The 21,540-nt window shown below is 36.7% G+C and overlaps 1 protein-coding gene across 1 annotated transcript in view; it reads right to left on the bottom strand.

Moving 5' to 3' along the window:
* The window catches only part of LAMA2 (laminin subunit alpha 2), a 677,618-nt gene that overhangs the window by 205,297 nt on the left and 450,781 nt on the right, over positions 1-21,540 (bottom strand). The window contains exons 29-30 of the mRNA XM_052645506.1: positions 19,888-20,005; positions 11,318-11,452 (exon numbers count right to left, since the gene is read on the bottom strand). Coding sequence (XP_052501466.1) covers positions 11,318-11,452; positions 19,888-20,005 — 253 coding nt within the window. The remainder of the gene's footprint in view (positions 1-11,317; positions 11,453-19,887; positions 20,006-21,540) is intronic.

The raw sequence follows: 21,540 nt of genomic DNA, 5'->3' as shown, positions 1-21,540 counted from the left end.
GAGAATCCCAGGGACGGGGAAGCCTGGTGGGCTGCCGTCTATGGGGTTGCACAGTCGGACACGACTGAAGCAACTTAGCAGCAGCAGCAGCAGCAGCAGCATCTATATATTAACCCTAAACTCCTAATTTACTTCCCCTCTGACCCCAAACAGGCTTCTGATTTCACCACTGAAACATCCGTCCAGGATCATAAATACGATCTTTCTTGCTAAATCGAAATTTACTGACAATAATCTGTCTTCATGATATATGAACCATCTGCAGCAGCTGATATTTCTGGCCATCATTAGGTTGAAATTTTCTCTTTCTACAACAGTACATGAACCAAGAACTTCCAAATGTACAAGCTGGATTTAGAAGAGGCAGAGGAACCAGTGAAGAGTCTCTTGATGAAGGGGGAGAATGAGAAAGCTGGCTTAAAATTCAACATTCAAAAAACTAAGATCATGGCATCCAGTCCCATCACCTCATGGCAAATAGATGGGGAAAAAAAGTGAAGATAGTGACAGACTTTATTTTCTTGGGCTCCTAAATCACTGTGAATGGTGACTGCAGCAATGAAATTAAAAGATGCTTGCTCCTGGGAAAAAAGCTATGACAAATCTCGACATCATATTAAAAGAGTAGAGATATCACTTTGCTGACAAAGGTCCACATTGTCAAAGCTATGGTTTTTCCAGTAGTCATGTATAGCTGTGAGAGGTGAACCATAAAGAAGCCTGAATGCCAAAGAATTGATGCTTTTGAACTGTGGTTTTGGAGAGGACTCTTGAGAGTCCCCTGGACTGCAAAGAGATCAAACCAGTCAATCCTGAAGGAAATCAACCCTGAATATTCATTGGAAGGACTGATTTAAATGTTCAATACTCTGGCCATTTGATGTGAAGAGCTCACTCATTGGAAAAGGCTCTAATGCTGGGAAAGATTAAGGGCCAGAGGGAAAAGGGGTGATTAGAGGATGAGATGGTTGGATGGCATCACCGACTCAATGGACATGAGTTTGAGCAAACTCTGGGAAATAGTGAAGGACAGGAAGCCTGGTGTGCTTCAGTGCATGGGGTCACAGATTTAGACATGACTTAGTGACTGAACAACAAAATGGTTTCTCTAATAGTACAGTGTACTGATTGATTTCCTCCCTCTATGGCTACTCTTTTTTATCTTCCTTCATGGATTTTTTACCCTTCTTTTTGTTGAGTAAGATTGGTCCTTTCTAACTTTGGCTCTCACTTTTTTTCTTTCTCTTTCCTATATTTTCTACCTTGGTCATTTCAACCATTACTAGAACTTCAGCTATCAGAGCTTCCCAGGTGGTGCCAGTGGTAAAGAACCCACCTGCCGATTCAAGAGACATAAAAGAAGCAAGTTTGATCCCTGAGTCGGGAAGATCCGCTGGAAGAGGAAATGGCAACCTGCTCCAGTACTCTTGCTGGAGAATCTCATGGACAGAGGAGCCTGGTGGGCTACAGTCCATGGGGTCACAAAGAGTCAGACGCAACTGATGTGACAGCATGTAGCATAGCATAGCAGCTATCATCTATCTGTCCCAAACTCTAAATTTTGTATATTCTGCCTACTATCAGTCTCTAATGGATTCCATACTTAAGTTTCTAATTGCTTCTTAGATAGATCTTCTTGTATAACACAAAAGTATTTGAATGAGAAACCTCAAAAATTAAGCTCATCTCTTTCAAAATCTCCTAATACTCCTGTATTTCCCATTTAATTTGGGGTCACTATCATCTCTCTGGCATTCAGCCTCTGCTTACTCCTCCGGTCTTCCGTCTAGCCACTGTAACATTCACACTGTATGCTAAAGCTATATGGGACTATCTGAAATTCTCAAATTATGCAGTGCTTCCTCTTACCTCTGGGAGTTTTCATATGCAAATATCTTGTTCTGGGATGTTTTTCCTCCTCTTGCTTAGCTAACACATATTCATTCAGCTCTCATTTTCACTGTCACTTTCTCTGATAAACATTCCCTGATGCCTGAAGTCTGGGCTAAATTCTCCTTCTTGCTCAACACAGTGACTGAAATATGTTGACATTCAATGACTATTTTGAATGACTGTATAAATGAAGGTACTTTCTAGGTATTATACTGAAAACTGGTTAGGCTTCTTAAGATGAAAAACATCAAGTTTCAAGTCTAAAGAATTTATAGTAAGGTGGCCAGCAGGGAAAGAGGATTTGTCATATTTGGATACTGATTTAAGTAACATAATCCTCTCTTTTTCAGTTATCCAAAGAAGCCACTGTATTTTAGGAAGAAAATAGCCATTTCATATTTAACAGTAGCACGGTGACAGATAATGGTTCCAAGATAAAATAATTCCTGTGAATTCCAGTCTCAAATCATTCAGCAAGTTGTCAAATGATGAAAAAGTGTTAACTGGGGAGTGCTTTAAGAACATACTTTATAGTTATAGAAATGAGCAGATGCCCCAAAGTACATGGGATCTTAAACAATAATTGTTAACATTTGCCTTGTAAAAACAAAACAAAACAAAACCCTGCATAATAAATTATTTATGTAGCCTACTGTAACACTGATAAGTGAGTCAACACAAAAAATAATGCTGATCATTACTAAAAATACAGATATTAAAAAATATGGTTTGCTTCTTTTATACCTACAACTCTGTATAATTTCTACACAGAGAAAGCAAATATTTGAACTTTCTCTGGACAGTCAATCTTTCACAGGGTTGCTGACATACTAAACTTGGTTAACTGAATTAAATGTCTCACTTAGCCCCACAAACACAGCACACAAATCATGATGCTATTTTTGAAATTTTGACATTAATCTTTCATATGACTTTCCTGTTTGCTTTGAAATAGAGGACATAATATTTCTATTGTACAGAAATTAATTTTTAGAAAAAAATTTTATGTGTTAGATACCTAAAGATAAGTTTAATAATCTGGAGATTAATATATGCCAGTATCATTTCAATGGTAGATTACAATATATAGCATTCGTTTTTGTTTTTTGTACATGGGAAAACTGGGGGTATTCATTCCTTCCACTAAATCAAATGAATATTGTATTAGTATTTGGTGTCTTTGAACTAAGGTGAGAAGTTACTCATTTTCTTTATAGGGATGCCTCTTCACACTCCTTGACATATTATTAAATGCATGGATTCTCAAAAGGCAGCCCTTTTCATCTTGTATAACCATAAACTACATAGTTTTTCCGTATGCCAAATGAAAACTTGTTTCATTCTAATTTTCAGTTAGTAACCCAAGTTCTGCCTTCTGAAGCTATGCAGATTAAATCCTCCCTGGTGGCTCAGAAGGTAAAGAGTACCTGCAGTGGAAGAGACCTGGGTTTGATCCCTGGGTTGGGAAGATTCCCTGGAGAAGGGAATGGCTACCCATTCCAGTACTCTTGCCTGAAGAATTCCATGGACAGAGGAGCCTGATGGGTTACAGTCCATAGGGTCACAGAGTCGGATAGGACTGAGCGACTAACACTTTTACTTTCACAAAGCTTTTCCGTATGCTGATTGAAAACAGTTCACTCTAATTTCAATTAGCGACACAAGCTCTGCCTCCTGAAGCTATCCAGATTAAGTCTAATTTCCATTTCCCAGGGAAAGTCTTCAAATATCTTAAGAACACTGTTACTTCCTAAATCTTTTTTTTTCAAGCTAAACAGTTAACAACCCTGATTAGTCAGAATTTCTCTTAAAAGAGAGATTTTAAATCTCATGAACATATTTAACATACTTCCATCCTTGATCTTGATCTTATACAAGTGTATCTGTATAGTAAAGTAAGAACCCCTATTTCAGAGAAATTGCTATTATGTGTCATTCCCTCTGTTTTTTCCCTTAAACACTAGTATATAAATTCCTAGAGGGCAATACCCACACATTCCTCATCTTTATATTCCCAGAACCCACCACTATGCCTGAACATGGTAATACTTATTAAAAAATGCCTCAAGAATGAATAAACAAGTGAGCCTAAGTTCAAAACCTACTCTCTTAATTTAACCTTGTTAATTTGTGGCTCATAATTCTACCTGCTAGGCTCTTTTTGATTCCTGACAGCATCCAACACTGTAGGTAACACTTCCAGCTTTACATCATCTGAATATTTGATAGATTTCATCCAAATCACTAATAAAGATTATGAACATGACGGGGTCAAACACAAATCCTATGCCTCATCAATGGAGACATCTCTAGAGCTTACTCTAGGTTATGCTGTTTAGCAGCTTCTATACCCAATGGCACCCCACTCCAGTACTCTTGCCTGGAAATTCCCATGGATGGAGGAGCCTGGCAGGCTGCAGTCCATGGGGTCGCAAGGAGTCGGACACGACTGAGCGACTTCATTTTCACTTTTCACTTTTCACTTTCATGCATTGGAGAAGGAAATGGCAACCACTCCAGTGTTCTTGCCTGGAGAATCCCAGGGATGGGGGAGCCTGATGGGCTGCCGTCTATGGGGTCGCACAGAGTCGGACACGACTGAAGCGACTTAGCAGCAGCATATCCACTGAACCCATTAACTGATTACTATTTGGCCTATATTTTCAGCCCTGTTTGTGAGCATATAATGAAATGTTCTATCAAATGCCTATCTGAACAAACCAGAGTTTGAACCATAGATCTGACTCTTAGGCTTATGACTTAAGCAAATTAGTCAATTTCTCTCAGCATCATTTTATCAGCTGTATTAGAAGGAATAATCCTTTCTCATCAATTTACTGTAAGAATAAGTGAGAAAAGATTACCTACAATGGCAAGCCCCGGTTCTGGTACATACATAAGGTTGGACACATAGTAGCTGTTAATCTTTTTTGCTAAATTTGACACATGATTTATTATATTCTCCGATTAATTTGAAATTATACTGAGAATCATGGAACTATGGTCTCAGGTGTTATATACATTGTAACTCAAGCAATTAGCCTGATACATCTTATTTTAAGGGAACCTATTCTGATTGCTAATAAACATTATTTATGTTTCACTGGAGATCAAACTCAATCTGTCTCTTACATTCTATTTTCCTTTTTAAAACCTGGTATGACACTTCATTGTTTTCCATCCTGTGACAAATTTCATATTTTCATGATTTTTCAATTTTTTTCCTATATGCAGATTCTATTTTCACATTGCAGATTCTATTAATACACTGGGGTAACATTCACCTGGACCTTCAAAATCACACTCATTCCATCAGCTAAAAGTATGATTACTGTCACCCATAATTAGCAAGTGTTATTTTGTACTTTGAAACCTGATTCTGATACATTTTACCCACGGCTCTGTAAGTTACTTAATATTTTTTAGGATTAATTTTCAGAGTTATAATAAAATACTAATAATTCCTATACATTTTACCCACGGCTCTGTAAGTTACTTAATATTTTTTAGGATTAATTTTCAGAGTTATAATAAAATACTAATAATTCCTATCTTGGTAAGATAGATTAAATAAGATAAGGTTTATTTTAAAAAGACCTTAACATAGTAGATTCTAGTTATGAGTTTACTGAAGATGGAGCTCATTGCTTAACCATGGACACTGACAGTGTTACAGACAACAGAGCAGATCAATGATAGAGATTTATTTTATCCTTTCACAATTCTTAAAATAAGAATTGTGATAGAGTAAAAATAATATTTTCACAACTTGTTTAGTCTTGAGAAAGTTATTTGTGCCACCTGAGATTTCAATATTCCCATGTAAAATATAGGAGAAATAATATTGACTATGTAAGTCACTCAGTCATGTCTTACTCTTTGTGACCCTATGGACTATAGCCTGCCAGGCTCTCTGTGGGATTTCCCAGGTAAGAATACTGGAATGGGTTGCCATTTCCTCCTCCAGGGGATCTTTCCAATCCAGGGATCAAACCAGTGTTTCTTATGTTTCCTGCACAGGTAGGTGGGTTCTTTACCACTAGTGGCACCTGGCAAGCCCAATATTGACTATAGGTGTAGTGAAAATTAAATGAGAATATATATGTGTATAAAAAGACAAAGCTATAGATGTGTTATATAAACTCTTAAAACTCTATCTTATCTATTTTTATGATTGTGTGTGTTTGTGTGTGTGTGTATGGATTAGTACTAATTCACCTACCTCTTCTCCTTTTCTAGCATGAGGTTCAATATCTTGTAGGTTTTACTATTTCATTTTGAAGAAAATTTTCCTTAAGAGGCAATGGTAACTTAGATATTGGTAATAACATGCCTATGTGTAGGATTTATTAGCATCTATGAAGAAGCAACAGCTCTCTTGTAAGTGTCATTAGGAATTATTAAGAGGGTAGTTACAAAGTGATGTGAGTTTTATTTTACAGCTGAAATGTTTAGCTTGTGAAATTTTCTATAGTTTTTTTTCTACTCTTTATTTTTGAAGAAAGGAATAAAGGAAAAGAAAAAACAAGTTAAGAGAAAATCTAGCATAGCACTAGATATAGCAATGCTTTTTACAGTAATTTTTGATTAATTATCATCTGATTGGTTCTTAGACTATAAATGGTGGATAATATGCATGGTAATAATCATCTTTATTATCATTAATCACCATAGCTATTACTTCTACTATAGAGCTTATCATGTGCCAAGTAATGTTCTAAGCCTTTTATCTAGCATTTCATTGAATTCACAGAAAAATTATATGATTCAGTACTGTTCTTATCTTCATTTTATAAATGAGGAATATAAGACACCATTGAGGTGAAATAAGTTGACTAAGCTTACACAGCCCATAATGGATGAAGCCAAAATTTGAGTCAAGGCAGTCTGACCACAGAGTCATGTTTATAACCACCATGTCAACATACAGGGCATTGCACTATGTAGTAGATATGATATTTAACTGGGAAACACAGTAAAAATAACAAAGAAATTAGCATGCTTCAGTTGCTTCAGATATACCATTGGAGTAATCATAGTTATTTCCTATTTGCCTCATGAAGCATTTCAAAGATGAACAAAGTTGCCTAAACTCAAAAGTTGTAAGCTCCCTGAAGGAAAATATAAAAATTCAGAGCACAATAATTTATACTAGCTGTGTATGTCTGATGCATCTATGTATTTATTTTTATTTCACATAGGGATATCAGAAAATAGAGCTTATAGAAGGAATTGTTGGCACAAAAATAGTTATAATGACCAGTTGGCCTAAAGAGTACAGACAGTATAAATACAACAACTTTTATCTGAAATAAAAATGAAATTAAACTGTATCTTTATGAGGACTTCTAAATTATTCATTGTTGTTCAGTTGCTAAGTTGTGTCTGATTCTTTGCGACCCTGTGAACTGCAGGACATCAGGCTTCCTTGTCCTTGACCATCTTCTGGAGTTTGCTCAAACTCATGTCCATTGAGTCAGTGAAGTTAGCCAACTATCTTATCCTCTGTTGCCCACCTTCCCCTCCTGCCCTCAATCTTTCCCAGCATCGTATGGATTGACATTACTATTGTAATTTCCAGTGAAGATAGCATAAGAAAGAAAAATGCATTTAATTCTCACTTAAGAATGTATGTTAACCACCTCTGAAATTATCTATTGAATTTTACAAGCCAGAAGGTTGGAAAAAAACATTACTCTTAAACCAAATGACAATTATTTCAAGAATTCCAGGATGGTTAATATCTTCACCTCCACTCCAGTCCTCACAAATAAGCATATTATTAATTTCTATATTCTGTCTTGATTGAAAGAAGATAGCATTTAAGAAGTCAGGAATAAAAAGTTGTCTTAATAGGATGAAAAATATTTACCTTAAACTAATCACCAGAATTGTACTTTGTGATAAAAGATCTGAGTCATTCTTATTAAAATCATTAATAAGATAGGAAGCTGACCACCCTCCTATATACCATTTTTTTAGACTTAAAGCAAAACTATGAAAGTATTATATGAGAGATAGCTCTGGCAAGGAAGACACATATATAGTTTTTTGAAAATATTGTAAATATAAACATAACTTAATCAACTAAGAAATGTCTAGAGTTAGAAGGAAAGTGGTTGGATATTAAAAATCATGTAAAAAATCTATTTTGTTAATATTTACCAGTAATGACCAGTTAATAAATACATTGAAACAAAAAAATATAACACTTACCATTAAGAGGAAAATGTAAGATATGTGGCAATAATTTTAACATAAGAAATGCATAGCCCATATAGGTAATACTAAAAAAACTATGAGACATAAAATGTTTGAAAGTGAAGAGTATCATATTCTTCAGGTTTAGGGAGGATAATTCAATAGTGTAAAGATGATGATTGTTTATGAATAGCTTAATACAATTTAAATAAAAGTTCTAAAGCTATTTTTTTGGGAAGAGAGGAAATAGTGAATCAAAATGTCATTTGAAAGAATATACAAGTACAATAAGCTAAGAAAATTAGAAAAAGAAGTGTAGCAAAGGGCCTTGCTTTACTAGAATTGATAATTTATCATAAAATGAAGGTAATCAGGGCATTATAATAGGAACTAAAATGTAAGGAGTAAAGAATAGATGCTGTTAAAAACATATCTTAACACGAGCAAAAGAAATAAGTATATATTCAGACACCATGATGTGTCAAGGAGAAAAGGAAATATTATTAAGTAAATATTTCTTTAAAGTAACATATTTGAAGAAAAATTATCTCCCCACATTATAATAAACTCTGGAAAGATTAAAAAGTTGGATCTAAAATGTAATCATAGAAATAATGGTAAATACTATGCAATCTCGGTATAGATATTGAAAGTCATTGCCTGAGGGAGATCACCATGAGAATGAATATTGTTAGAGAAGCAGATTGCTTCAAGGATTCAGTCCTAGGAATACCAATATATTGATTTCAGGTAATGAGCAGAAAACAGAAAAGAAAACTATCAAAGAGCAGACTTTATCAAGAAAATCCCGAGAATACCATGTCCAGAAAATTAAACTGAATAAAAGCTTCAAGAGGAATAGGTGATTCAGAGTAGCAAACGCTGCTGATAAATCAAATACAATGAAGACATGAACACTAACGGTTGGTATGTGTATAGTGGTAGAGGGAAAGCCTGATTTTAGTAGTTTAAGGGAGAATGGTAGGAGAGAGATTGTAGATGGAGTATAAACTCTTTTCTATATTACAGGAGATGAATGAAGTAGTAGAAGTCAAGAGGGAAAGTGGAGTCAAGAGAGATGTATTTATTTATTTCTTTTCTAGAGAGAGGAGTCAAAATGTGATTCAGAAGGGAGAGGAGAGTAATGGTGTGCAGAGTGATGCTCCTGAGTCGGGGAGAGCAGAGTGATGCTCCTGAGTCGGGGAGAGGGCATAAGTGGCACACTTGTTTTTTTCTATAAACAAGACAGTTCATCCAAACTCATGGAAGAATGAGAGTAATTGCCTACAGATGCAGAAAAATAGGTGTATGTGTTAGTGGGAGCTTGGGTTAGTTCTCTTCTGTTGCTTCTAATTTCCAGTGAAATAAGAAGAAGCAAGGCCATCAGCTGAAAGTAAAGATGGAAATGGGTCTGGAAGGGTTTGAAGCTTGAAGAGGGAAGACAAAGTATGAAATTATCATCCAGGAAAGTGATCAAGATGCTGGACTGGAGAGATGTGGCATGAAGGAATTGCAGCAGACAGGTTCCATTTGCAGTAAGTGATAGTGAATGTATGGTGAGACTAGTCAGCATAATCATGTGTTTTCCAACAGCCACATTCAGCTTAGAAGGCACAGGTATTCGAGGAGTCAGATTTAGCCAGAGTTAGAATTCACCAAGTAAATGCTAGTGAATGAGTAGTAATAAGAGAAATGAACATTACAAAGCAGCGATAATAAAGGATCATGGATATTAAGCTGGTTAGAAAGTGAGGGCATGGGAGACACAAGAAATGATAAAAGATGTGCATGTCAATGATGAGACTAAAAATATTGACACTGAAGTATTAACAAATGAAAAGTGAAGTCTCTCAGTCATGTTCAACTCTTTGCGACTCCATGGACTATATAGTCCATGGAATTCTCCAGGGCAGAATAATGGAGTGGGTAGTCATTCCCAGTCAAAGGAGGGGATGGTTTACCTTGAGACTATAGAAGCTCTCAGTTCCTGATAATGACAAACTCTCGGAAAGTCTCGTGGAGTGAGGGCGACTAAGGTTAAGGGTGTGGAGGAGTTCATTGTATGGGCATCAGAATCAGTAGGAATCATGACAGAAGTGGTGGTACAGTGAATGGCAATGACGCAAATGAAAAATCTTCCAGGAATGTGGTGGTAGGTGACCTGAGAGTTAGAAGACAGTTTCAACAAGCAGTTATAGTGGGCAAATGAATGGAGACGTGAGAGTCAAAGCTGGGGGTTGTTACAGAGGAGAAAAGGGTGATATGAAAGTGGCCCCACCTTCAGGGTGAGGGGAATGAAGAGTGTGAGAAAAAACAGTGGCTTTCACTTGAGAGCACGGCTGGGGGAGCAGTGTGTTGGGAAACCACATTTGACATTGAGCAAATGAAGAGGAAATCAAAGGAAGAGGGAGATTATGTAGGGATTCTGCTGATTTCCGGTCATGAGTTCCACAAGGCTCCACGGGGGTTTGGTTTCAGATGACTAGGAGAGGTAGTGAAGGAGTTCAGCAGAGACACCCAGAACTGTGCGGGGATTAGATTTTGGGGGCCCCAAATGGTGACATGGAAAACTTGAATTTCTCCACAGTCCTGATTGTTCCAGGGATGAGAAAATGGGATTTTAGCAGGAATCTCACAACAATTAAAAAAAAAAGAGCAATTAAAAATTCTTTAAAAAGTTAAATTATGGGATATCAAATCAAAAAGTATAAAGATTGTAAAGACTAATAATATGCTCATGATATGTACATTTTTTAAAAATGCAGGACATAAAATTACACCTATGGTATCATATAAATCTTTATAAGCAAATACATAAACTTGGTGGGAAACACATAAAATATTAAATGTCTATCTTGAATTTTTGATGAATTTTTTCTTTAATACTTTTCTATAATTTATGAATTTCTTACAAAGAGTTTATTTTTAATTATAATCAGAAAAAAACCCTTGTGATGCTGGTACTTGTCTAAGATGCTGTTGGTATTAATATATTATTTCTTGATATGAGCAGTGATTTTTCCAGTTATAATTTTTAAATTATTTTTTAAAATGCATAGTATGATGTCTTTTCTTCAAATGTTTCTTACACACACACACACTCACACACATATGTATACAATTAAGTTCCCTGCAGGTTAGCTGATCTTTGCACTCAGTTTATGAATATGTGTAAGGAGAAACAAGAACATGGGCTTTATTCAAGAAAGGCTCAGGTGAATACCTGGCATACGGAAGTTTCAGGGTCACACAGGTTGCTATGTCCATGACACTGACAAGGAACACAGGTTCCCAGGGTTGGTCCAGGGGTACGGCCACCTGGCTCAGAACGCAGTCGATAAAATCCCGGCATGCATGTCTGAAAGAAAACGGAGCCAATTAGGAGAGCCAACTTGGAAAGCTTTCTTTAGCAAAACTTGGGTTCTTCAGTAGTTAAAAAGAAAGATATTTTTCATTCCATCAGTGGGAAAGGCAACACCACTTACAAACAGTGAATGTCACTTTTGATTTCTAATGTGTATTTCTGCCTGGTCCATCAAGTATACAGGCAGCATCTGTGTTATCAGATGTTAGCAAAGGAAAGTTGTCATTTGCAAATACCACTCAGCCTGAACAAACTTCACATAGTCTTTTTTCTGGAGGAAGAAGTTTGTTTTTAAATAAAATTGTCATATGGACTAAAGAGAGAATCCCAGTGTCCTTGACAACCTAAAAGCTGTCTCCACTGTGTTTGATGGGAAGCTAGAAAACGTCAAATAAGACTCAGCAAAAAATTAAATAAAAAGTACTGCGGTTGCATTATTTATATAGGTATAATTTAAAGACTATAAAAGTTAGAAATTCAAAATAATAAGAGCTTTACATGTCTTGGGAATATTAGGCCACCAATAAAATGTATCTTTTCTTGATGTAGTTTTTCTCATCTTGCAATAAAAATCCGAGGGCAAACAGGAAACTGCTAACAAAGCTGACAGACGCAAAATCAAGGCTTCCATCTTCATTCGGGTGTATTATGTAAATTTATCAAGAAACATCACTGGCTCTTTGGAACAAAGCCCATTTTTCTGAAGAGGAAATGAGAACAGTCCTGTGTTCTGGGCTCAGATCTCTTAGTATGCAAGGCTGCTGCATTTATCAGCCATTGTTGATTTATGAGTAAGAGGTAGGAGCTAGTTTTTCAGATTCCACTAAAGATTATGAAGGGATGTTATCCATGTCAACTTTTTTCCATAGGATATCTTGCTCCCACTGATGAGAGAAGTGACTGCTGAATAAGCAGGGGAAAATATTAAATTAAGAACTTCTTAATGCCTTTGCATTCTTTTGGTTCTGAACCAAAAGAACCAAACCAGGGTGGAGTAGGTAGACTTTCCTTGGAAAAAGAAAACGACCAATAATTTGCACTCTCTTGTTTATTTTGATTTGGATAATGTGAGAGTACTTCAATTAAGCACTTAAGATTCTCTCTGCTTTTATCTTGGCCTGTAGGAAATTCTAATGAGATATAATAATGTCCTGGATTTGAGCAAGCTGATAAAACCAGGAATAGTATTCAAAATATTTGGAGTCCTATTTATCTTACACTGGAAGAATCAGATACTTGAATAAGTTTATTCATTTGGGGGGGGTGTCTTTAAAGATCACACAAATTGAGAGTTTCTAGCTCTATTTTTTAAATCAAATAGAAGTTTAAAACAAGTCTTACAAGAAGAATAACATTAAGAGATGGTCATTTTCATTGAGGAATCATATGCAATTCAATGTTATCGACTGAAAGTAAAGGAGCCCTGGCAGGTGAAATTTACTGTAATATGCCCAATTTCTCTTATTGCTATGGCTTTTCTCTGGAAAGAGCAAGACAAAGTAGAAAAGCACCCCAGGGGGAGTACAAGTCTAGGCTTCAACTCAAGCTCTATATGGAAGCTTCTAGGCCTGTCTCTGTGATTCTGAACCCTGGCTGCACACAGAATTGTCTGAGGAGCTTTAAATACTGATACCTGGCTCTGCCCCCAGAGATTCTCATATAATTGGTGGAAAGCTGGGCCAGTGTTAGTTGTAAAACTCACAGGAGGGTCTAATAAGCAGCCAGGATTGCGAATTACTGGCACGCTCCTCACTCTCTGCTGGAAATGTGTGTCTTTGAAGGGCATACAGACTCTGGCACTGTGACATCAACGAATATAGAAGCCTTGATTTTCCAAGTTTGTTTTGCCAGAGGGATGCAGGCAAATCACTTGGTGTCATTGAGATGTGGTTTCCTCATCCCACAAATGAGCATACGTATTAACTCAGTTGTTTTCTGAAGTTTCTACAGATTAATTGTGTGTCTTTATAGATCAAATTTCTAAGAGTTAGCAAAAAAAAAAAACAACAAAACTACTCCACAATACAAGAGAAACTTAAAACACTTTGTAAAGGAATGTAAATGCATTTATTCCTCTTTAATCTCCTACTCTTGTGGATCTTATTTGTATTTATTTTTTCTGTTTTTCACATTGCTGAGGATGCTTTTTAAAATCAGATATTTTTCTTCTCAGTCAACTAGGGCAAAATTCATGAGAATCATTATGTTTGAGTTGGGAACAAAAGAGGAGGAAAGATAATAGTTACTTTTTAAAGACCTGTTTAAAAATCCATTCTGGAACAAAATAAAAAATTATTGAAAGGCAAGTAAATAAACATGGTCCTAATCGTATCCCTTTTTTTCCTAACTCAAACTTTTCTCAAGTTCTCTTCTTCTCTTGTGCAGAAATTATTCAGAGCTCAATTTTCTTCTGCTCTTCTTCCATGTTTGTCTTCATAATATGGTATCCCATCAAACTGTTAGAACTGAACTGTACAAAAATGTGGGAGGGAGGAGAAAAGGGAATGTGAGACCGAGTAGAAAGACAACATGCTCCAGGTGTGAGGTCACACAACACCCCTCTATCCTCCTCAGAGTTTAATAGTAAAAATAGATACTTGCGCTGTTGCTAGTAAAAAACACTGTCTTGTATCTTTACATGGGTTTTACAATCAGACAATCCTGGGTTTACTTCTTGTTCTACCACTTACTATAGATGACTTGAACAGATTTTAAATGCTATGGACTGAAGTTTCCTCACCTGGAATAAAAGCATGTTGCAGAACTTAGTGGCTGACTATTAATGTATCTGGGGCTTCCCAAGTGGTGCTAGTGGTAAAGAACCCGCCTGCCAATGCAGGAGACATAAGAGATGTGGGTTCAATCCGTGGGTTGGGAAGATCCCCTGGAGAAGGACATGACAACCTACTCCAGTATTCTTGTCTGGAGAATCCAATGGACAGAGAAACCTGGCAGGCTATAGTCCATAAGGTCACAAAAAGTTGGACATGACTGAAGTGACTTAGCATGCATGCACACATTCATGTATCAAGGTTTTTTAAGCCAGGTTCAAATAGCTGTTCACTGTCTTCTAACTGTGTGATAAAGGGCAAGTTTCCTAACCTGCCTAGGCTTTCATTTCCTCACCCATAAAATGATAATATCATAATACACTCAATGTTGGTGTAAGTATATTAGGGAATGCACGTAACATTGTGAAGGATACAGTAAGCACTCAGTAAATGGTCAGTTGTGTGTGTGTTTTTTAACAGGGTTGCTGTGAGGATTAAATGAGATGATGTGTGTGTGCAGTGCTTGAAATTTAATAAATCAATATGAGTTGTTTCTATTCCAGAAAACTTTTAGATAGTCGTCAAGAATATACTAAAAAAAAAAAAAGGCAATGGTGATTGTTCTTTACTGCATTGAGAAACACACTTACAATGTATGCCACTTACCCATACCATGTTCCTTAATATTTAATGAATATGAAAAGAGTCTTTGGGTCTTCCATGTACAATGAAAGTGGTAAAGGACATTCCCAGAAGTATGCATGTATAAGAAAAAAGTCTAGTCTTACTATTTTGTCTTTTGAGTTTTATGAGCTGGTAATAGGTATACATTGAGTATTTAAAAAACTTTTTTTGGGCAGCCACCTGACAGTTTGTGAGAGATGATCCAGTATATACTAACCATTCAACCATGAGTCAGAAGCACTATTAAAACATGATGGAAGGGGAAAGATGATGAAATGAACAAAACATTAGGAAGAGATTATCTGTGAATATCTCATTTCCATGATCTTATTGCAGAGAATCACATATTCAATGACGAATAGTTTCGTTTCTGCATACACCCTAACCTAAGATTAGGTCAGTTGAGAAAACAATGTTAATTGAGGTAATAGTGAGGAGCAGCTTAGGTAAAGTATGGTTAATCTAAATGGCTCCCACAACGCAAATATGATGAGGAAATTGTGTTTTTTATTTGATATCTATCTAAAGGTAACCCAGTCTCTACTTCTAACGATAAATTATAAAAAGTAATCATTTCTAGAACTGACATTTTCAATGAACAAGGCTATAGTATTATAATCCTATAGGTGATAGACAATGCTGCTGCTGCTGCTGCTGCTAAGTCGCTTCAGTCGTGTCCGACTCTGTGCAACCCCATAGACAGCAGCCCACCAGGCTTCCCCGTCCCTGGGATTCTCCAGGCAAGAACACTGGAGTGGGTTGTCATTTCCTTCTCCAATGCATGAAAGTGAAAAGTGAAAGTGAAGTCGCTCAGTCGTGTCTGACTCAGCGACCCCATGGAGCACAGCCCACTAGGCTCCTCCATCCACAGGATTTTCCAGGCAAGAGTACTGGAGTGAGTCGCCATTGCCTTCTGCAATAGACAATGCTAGGTCCTCACAACTGGCTGTATTTACTATGTTAACTAACACTTAATTTTGTTTATTTGAAACCACATTTCTGTATAAAAACATGAAATGAGTAACTTGTAAATGCAGATGTCTTTAGAATACCTTACATTTGGTGAAAATATTGTAAAGGAATTGCTTTGTGTATTCATGACCCAAAGCATATGTTACTAGAATGGGATGTATTATTTTAAACCTGTCCTTAGTTCTTGCTTTGATGATGAGATTTTATGCCTGAGTAATTACACTTTAGAATCAAGATGAATTATAAACAAGATGCATAATGGATTAGAGGCAATGGGTTGTGGAGAAAACCTCAGGTACCTTATTATAAGAGATTGGTCTTTATCACCTAATCTTGCCACTAAAGATATTACTGTAATTATTGTCTGTCCATAGGAGTTTAAGTGAAATTCACAGGACATAGGTGAAGCCAAGAATGCAGATCAGAGTTTGTATGTATGTCTGGTTTTTCTTGATTTTTTCCATATAATATTTGCTTTATTTGTGCTAATTTTTTCATATAATGATGGAAACTTACTAAAATTAATAGGAAAGTACATTTTAGAATATACTAGTTAAAAGCTTGTTGATTATAATAAGATGAGTTTAACATTTAAAATCTGGAATGGAAGAGGTGTGTGTGTGTGTGTGTGTGTGTGAAAGTAGATTGCAATCATTTGCTTCTTTGCTAATATTTTTCTTTATAAGGGAAAAGTATTCTTTTAAATAAATGCAGAAAATATAGCTGTAGTGAGTTTCTTTTCAAAATATCTAAAGGTCAATCTTGATTACTTACTCAATATCTTGTATAGAAAAATAATATTGTAGAACCAGAGAATGTTGGAACTACAAAACCCAACCTGTAATTTTATAGATTGGATAACTATATAATAACTAAGGCCGATAGCAATTAAAGGATTGACCAAGGTCACACAGTGAGACAGCAGTGTAGCCAACATTCCTTGGGATAAATAAAATTCCACCTTTTGTCTACAAAAATCTCAAATTCATTCTATTGTTATCTTTTTTCATGCTCATTGTAAAGGTAGCATATTCTGTATGTGCCTTTTTCACTCTTTTTTTCACATCTCCACTGTGTGTACATCTGTATATTTCACACATATTGGGTTGTGATTTTAAGTACAATATATATACTTATTGTGCTGAGTCACTCAGTTGTGTAACTATTTGTGACCCTATGGTCTGTAGCCCAGCAGGCTCCTCTGTCCATGGAATTTTCCAGGTAAGAATACTGGAGCATGTTGCCATTTCCTATTCCAGGGATACAGTTACTGGTATATGTGCCAAAGTATACATGTGTATGAAGGAGTTATGACAATAAGGAGATGAATTATTTGTTCATTCAAATAAATATTACTGTTCAGAGCAGTCACAGAGCTAAAACTTTATTCCAAAAATATTTCACAGATATTTACAGTTATTCTTATGAAATGGTTTTACGACTATGTGAAATTCATATGATGATAGCTAAGTTGAATGGCATTTCAATTTACAATGGAGATTTTATATTTATATTTTCATTTACATTAATCCACATGATGATTGTACAAATTAAAAAAAACAAAAACCCAAAGTCCAGTAACAAAAAGCAAATGCCCTGTTCAACTGGAGGAGTTAGGGAGGATTCACCCAAACCAAATGCCTTTCTATTTTCATCATAGCATGCCACCTCTCAGGAGAGTCATGTTCATTGTTTTAAAGTTATATTTCACCTGCCTTGCAAGCCATACTTAATAGAACTTCTCAAATCCTATTTACAAAAGCTATATAAAATTATAGTCCTCCCTCATTATCTGCCAGGAGATTAGTTCCTGGAGTCTCCATTGATCCTGAAATCTTACTCAGCTCTCTCATTTCCATGGATTCAGCATTAGTGGATTCAAGCAACCACGGATGGAATTTTTGACTGCAGTTGGTGGGATCCATGGAATGGAAACTGGTGGAGGGCCCATTGTATACTTACTGAAAAAAATTCATACATAAGTGGATCCAGGCAGTTCTAAGTTGTTCAAGGGTCCACTATATTTGTAAATAAATACACAGATGTATAACTATTTATCCCAGGAATAATACTATTAACCACATTAACTAATAATGACTCCACCAGGCACTGTGATAAGTGCTTAAGTTCTAGTTCATTTAGTCTTTCTGTGATTCTTGGGCAGTAGATGGGAGAGGTGTTAAAAATATCTAACTGGTGTGTGTGGGGGCCACCAACCAATCTAAGGGGAAAGAATTTGTGCTGTAGAGCTGGAGCAAGCCATGGAGGCCCCTCCCAGGCCAGCCAGTTGCTGCACTGAGGGGTCTGAAGGAGAGGGACCGGGTGTGTTGGCAGTTACTCAAGGTCTTGGGGATTTACCAGCTGAAGCCAAAGCAGGTTTATAAGCTGCACAAGGTCTCAGCCTTAGTATATAATGAAGTAGAGATCCAAACCCAGGCCAGGTTGTCAGCAATTCCACCTTTCCCTAGATCATACCCTGAATCTGCCTGCAAAGCAGGAGTACCCAGGAGACCTGGGTTTGATTCCTGGGTCGGGAAGATCCCCCTGGAGAAGGAGATGGCAACCCACTACAGTGTTCTTGCCTGGAGAATTCCATGAACAGAGGAGCCTGGCAGGCTACAGTTTATATGGTTGCAAAGAGTTAGAGATGACTGAAGTGACTTCAGTTCAGTCACAGTGTGCCAGGCTTTCCTGTCCTTCACCAACTCCAAGAGCTTCCTCAAACTCATGTCCATCGAGCTGGTGATACCATCCAACCATCTCATCCTCTGTTATCCCCTTCTGCTCCTGCCTTCAATCTTTCCCAGCATCAGAGTCTTCTCCAAGGAGTCAGTTCTCCGCATCAGGTGGCCAAAGTACTGGAGTTTCAGCTTCAGCATCAGTCCTTCCAATGAATATTCAGAACTGATTTCCTTTAGGATTGAGTGGTTGGATCTCCTTGCAGTCCAAGGGACCCTCAAGAGTCTTCTCCAACACCACAGTTCAAAAGCACCAATTCTTCAGCACTCAGCTTTCTTTGTAGTCCAACTCACATCCATACATGACTACTGGAAAAACTGTAGCTTTGACTAGATGGACCTTTGTTGGCAAAGTAATGTCTCTGCTTTTTAATATGCTGTCTAGGTTGCTCATAGCTTTTCTTCCAAGGAGCAAGAGACTTTTAATTTCATGGAAGTGACTTAGTACAGCACTATTAAGATTTAATATTTGTAAAAGTTAAATTGGTTCAGTTGGTAAAGAATTGGCCTGCAATGCAGGAGAGCCAGGTTCCATCTCTGAGTCAGGAAGATCCTCTGGAGAGGACTTGGCAGCCCACTCCAGTATTCTTGCCTGGGAAATCCCATGGACAGAGGAGCCTGGTGAGCTATAGTCCATTGCTAGAGTTGAACACGACTTAGTAGCTAAACCACCATCACAAAGTAAAGATCTAGAAAATTTACCAGTTCTCAAGATAGTCAAAGGAACATCTCAGAAAGTAACAAATGCAGTTTTAAAAATATAATGACTGAAGGAGAGTGGCACTGTTGGAACAAGATACGTCCTTCTGAGAAGCCTATATTAAAGGGAACAGACTGATATTTATTGCCTAAGTTCTGACATACTGTATTTAAAAACAATCTCTCAAATTCTCTCAAATCCCAATATAATCTTATCTCATAATCACTGAAGTTTCAATGTCTCTAACTGTTCATAAAAAAGTGCCAAGAAAACAGATCAGACGCAGTAAATGGGCCTTAAGAAAACATTATTTCCTGTTTCATATTTTTACAAATCTTTTAATTTTTATTAAATATTTCCCTTGAGTTGCGATTCCTACTTCTAGGGAACAATAACATCATCTTCTTCTTACTGCAATCACATACTGTGAGTGGAAGATCAAATAAAATAGGTTGAGGGTATGCATGAAAGTAAAACTGATTCCACTAAAGGTGGTCCTGGGAGTATTTCCATTCAGCTGGTTAAGTAAGTCGGGCTTAAGCAGGTTAATTGGAGCCAGCTTACCTCACAGGACAAGCCAGAATAGCCTGGGGGACAATCACATTTTTCTATCAAGTGAGCTGGAGGAGTCACGGCTGTGATGCGTCCTTGTTCAGCTACCTCCATTGAGATTTCAGAAATCCTGGAAACAGTGAGCAAATACTTAGATGGCAGTACCAGTAAATTAAGCTCACCTAGCGAACACTCAGTCCTGCAAGAGGGGTCTTCCCAAGGTTTTGTTAACAACCACAAACTCATTCTATTGTTTTGAAGCTGCTAAATTCTCCATGTTCCACTTCTTACTCCTGCATTTTTGCTTCCTCGAAGGGTGAGATTCCGCATTAGCAAAATATTCACATAAATAATAAAGTATATAGGAAATTAGATGTCTGATGTCCTGTTGGAAGTTATTATAAAGAGTTTTCCCTCCGCTTCTAAAAATGTGAGTGGCTTCAGGTAGACATGGCCAATTAATTAGATATTTTCATTCTTTCAAAGAGACAACCCAAGGTCATTCTCTGTTGGCAAATCTCCTGTCATTACTAGTGAAATTTCTTTTACTTTGCAACTGGTCCCGATTTCTTGCTCTTGAATCTCTGACTATTCTTTCAAGAACTTTAGAAAACCACCTAGAAATAATGCTTGAGCATAATATAGTAATATTGATCTCTTTCTGAAGATAAAGAACCTCTCAAATTAGTCTTTTCTTCAACTAACTTAACCCACCTTTCCTATTGGTGGAAAGGTCCTTGTAATTGAAAAAAATTATTCACAGTGAAAATACTGATACCTTTTGCAGTAAATTGAAATTATACATTAAAAATACATGCAGTCCATAAACTCAGACTCTTTCATGACTGACTAACTGGTAACATGAAATGTTCTGCAAATAAACTTTTAAATGAGACAATGAATAGTTTTGCTTCAATAAAAGGCACCTCTAAAGCTTAAGGAGCTTGAATCATAAACTTTATAACAAGCATAGGTAGGTTTTATTGGTACTGAATTATGAATGCACATTCTGATTTGGCTCCTATTATAATCTGCGATGTGAAGACCAGGCAGCCTTTATGAAACACATGTTCAGTTAAAATTCAGATTTCATTCTCCTCTTCTTGTAGATGCACAGCATTTGTGATATGTAAATAAACCATTCCCCTCCTTTAAGAAGGACTCTGCATTCTCTGAAGGAGTAAGAAGGTAACCTGGTGTTTGTTGAGAAATGATCTCTGCTGTTATCTCATGGTATTCTATAACCTGAGGAATTACTAGCATCATCTTCCTTTCTCTGGCACATACACACACACAACAGACTAGTGAGTATTTAAAAATCAAATGGAACCTGAATGATGTTAGCAATAGACATTTCTGCAACACATTATCTTTTTTTCCCCTGGGGAATGAGAGACTGACTGTTTTCCCTGAATCAGGAATTTAGCCAAACTCAGACTTCTATGTAAATGAATACTAAAAAGCAAAGTTGTTAAGATCTTCAAATAAAGTTTTGTAAGAGAGTACAAAAGCACAGAAAAAAGGAAATTTCAGTGTTAACATGTACAAAGTTGGAATCTCAAACCACATGTATAAAAAACTCTTTCCTTCTGAGACTGTCTAAATCTGTAACTGAATAAAGAAGTGGGGTTCTGTCTTAACTATGTTGAGAGGAAGACTCAAACA

Source organism: Budorcas taxicolor, chromosome 9 (genome assembly GCF_023091745.1).
Source record: "Budorcas taxicolor isolate Tak-1 chromosome 9, Takin1.1, whole genome shotgun sequence".
Taxonomy (NCBI): domain Eukaryota; kingdom Metazoa; phylum Chordata; class Mammalia; order Artiodactyla; family Bovidae; genus Budorcas; species Budorcas taxicolor.
Note: the sequence above shows the minus strand (reverse complement) of the source record. Positions and strands in the feature narration are given on the sequence as shown.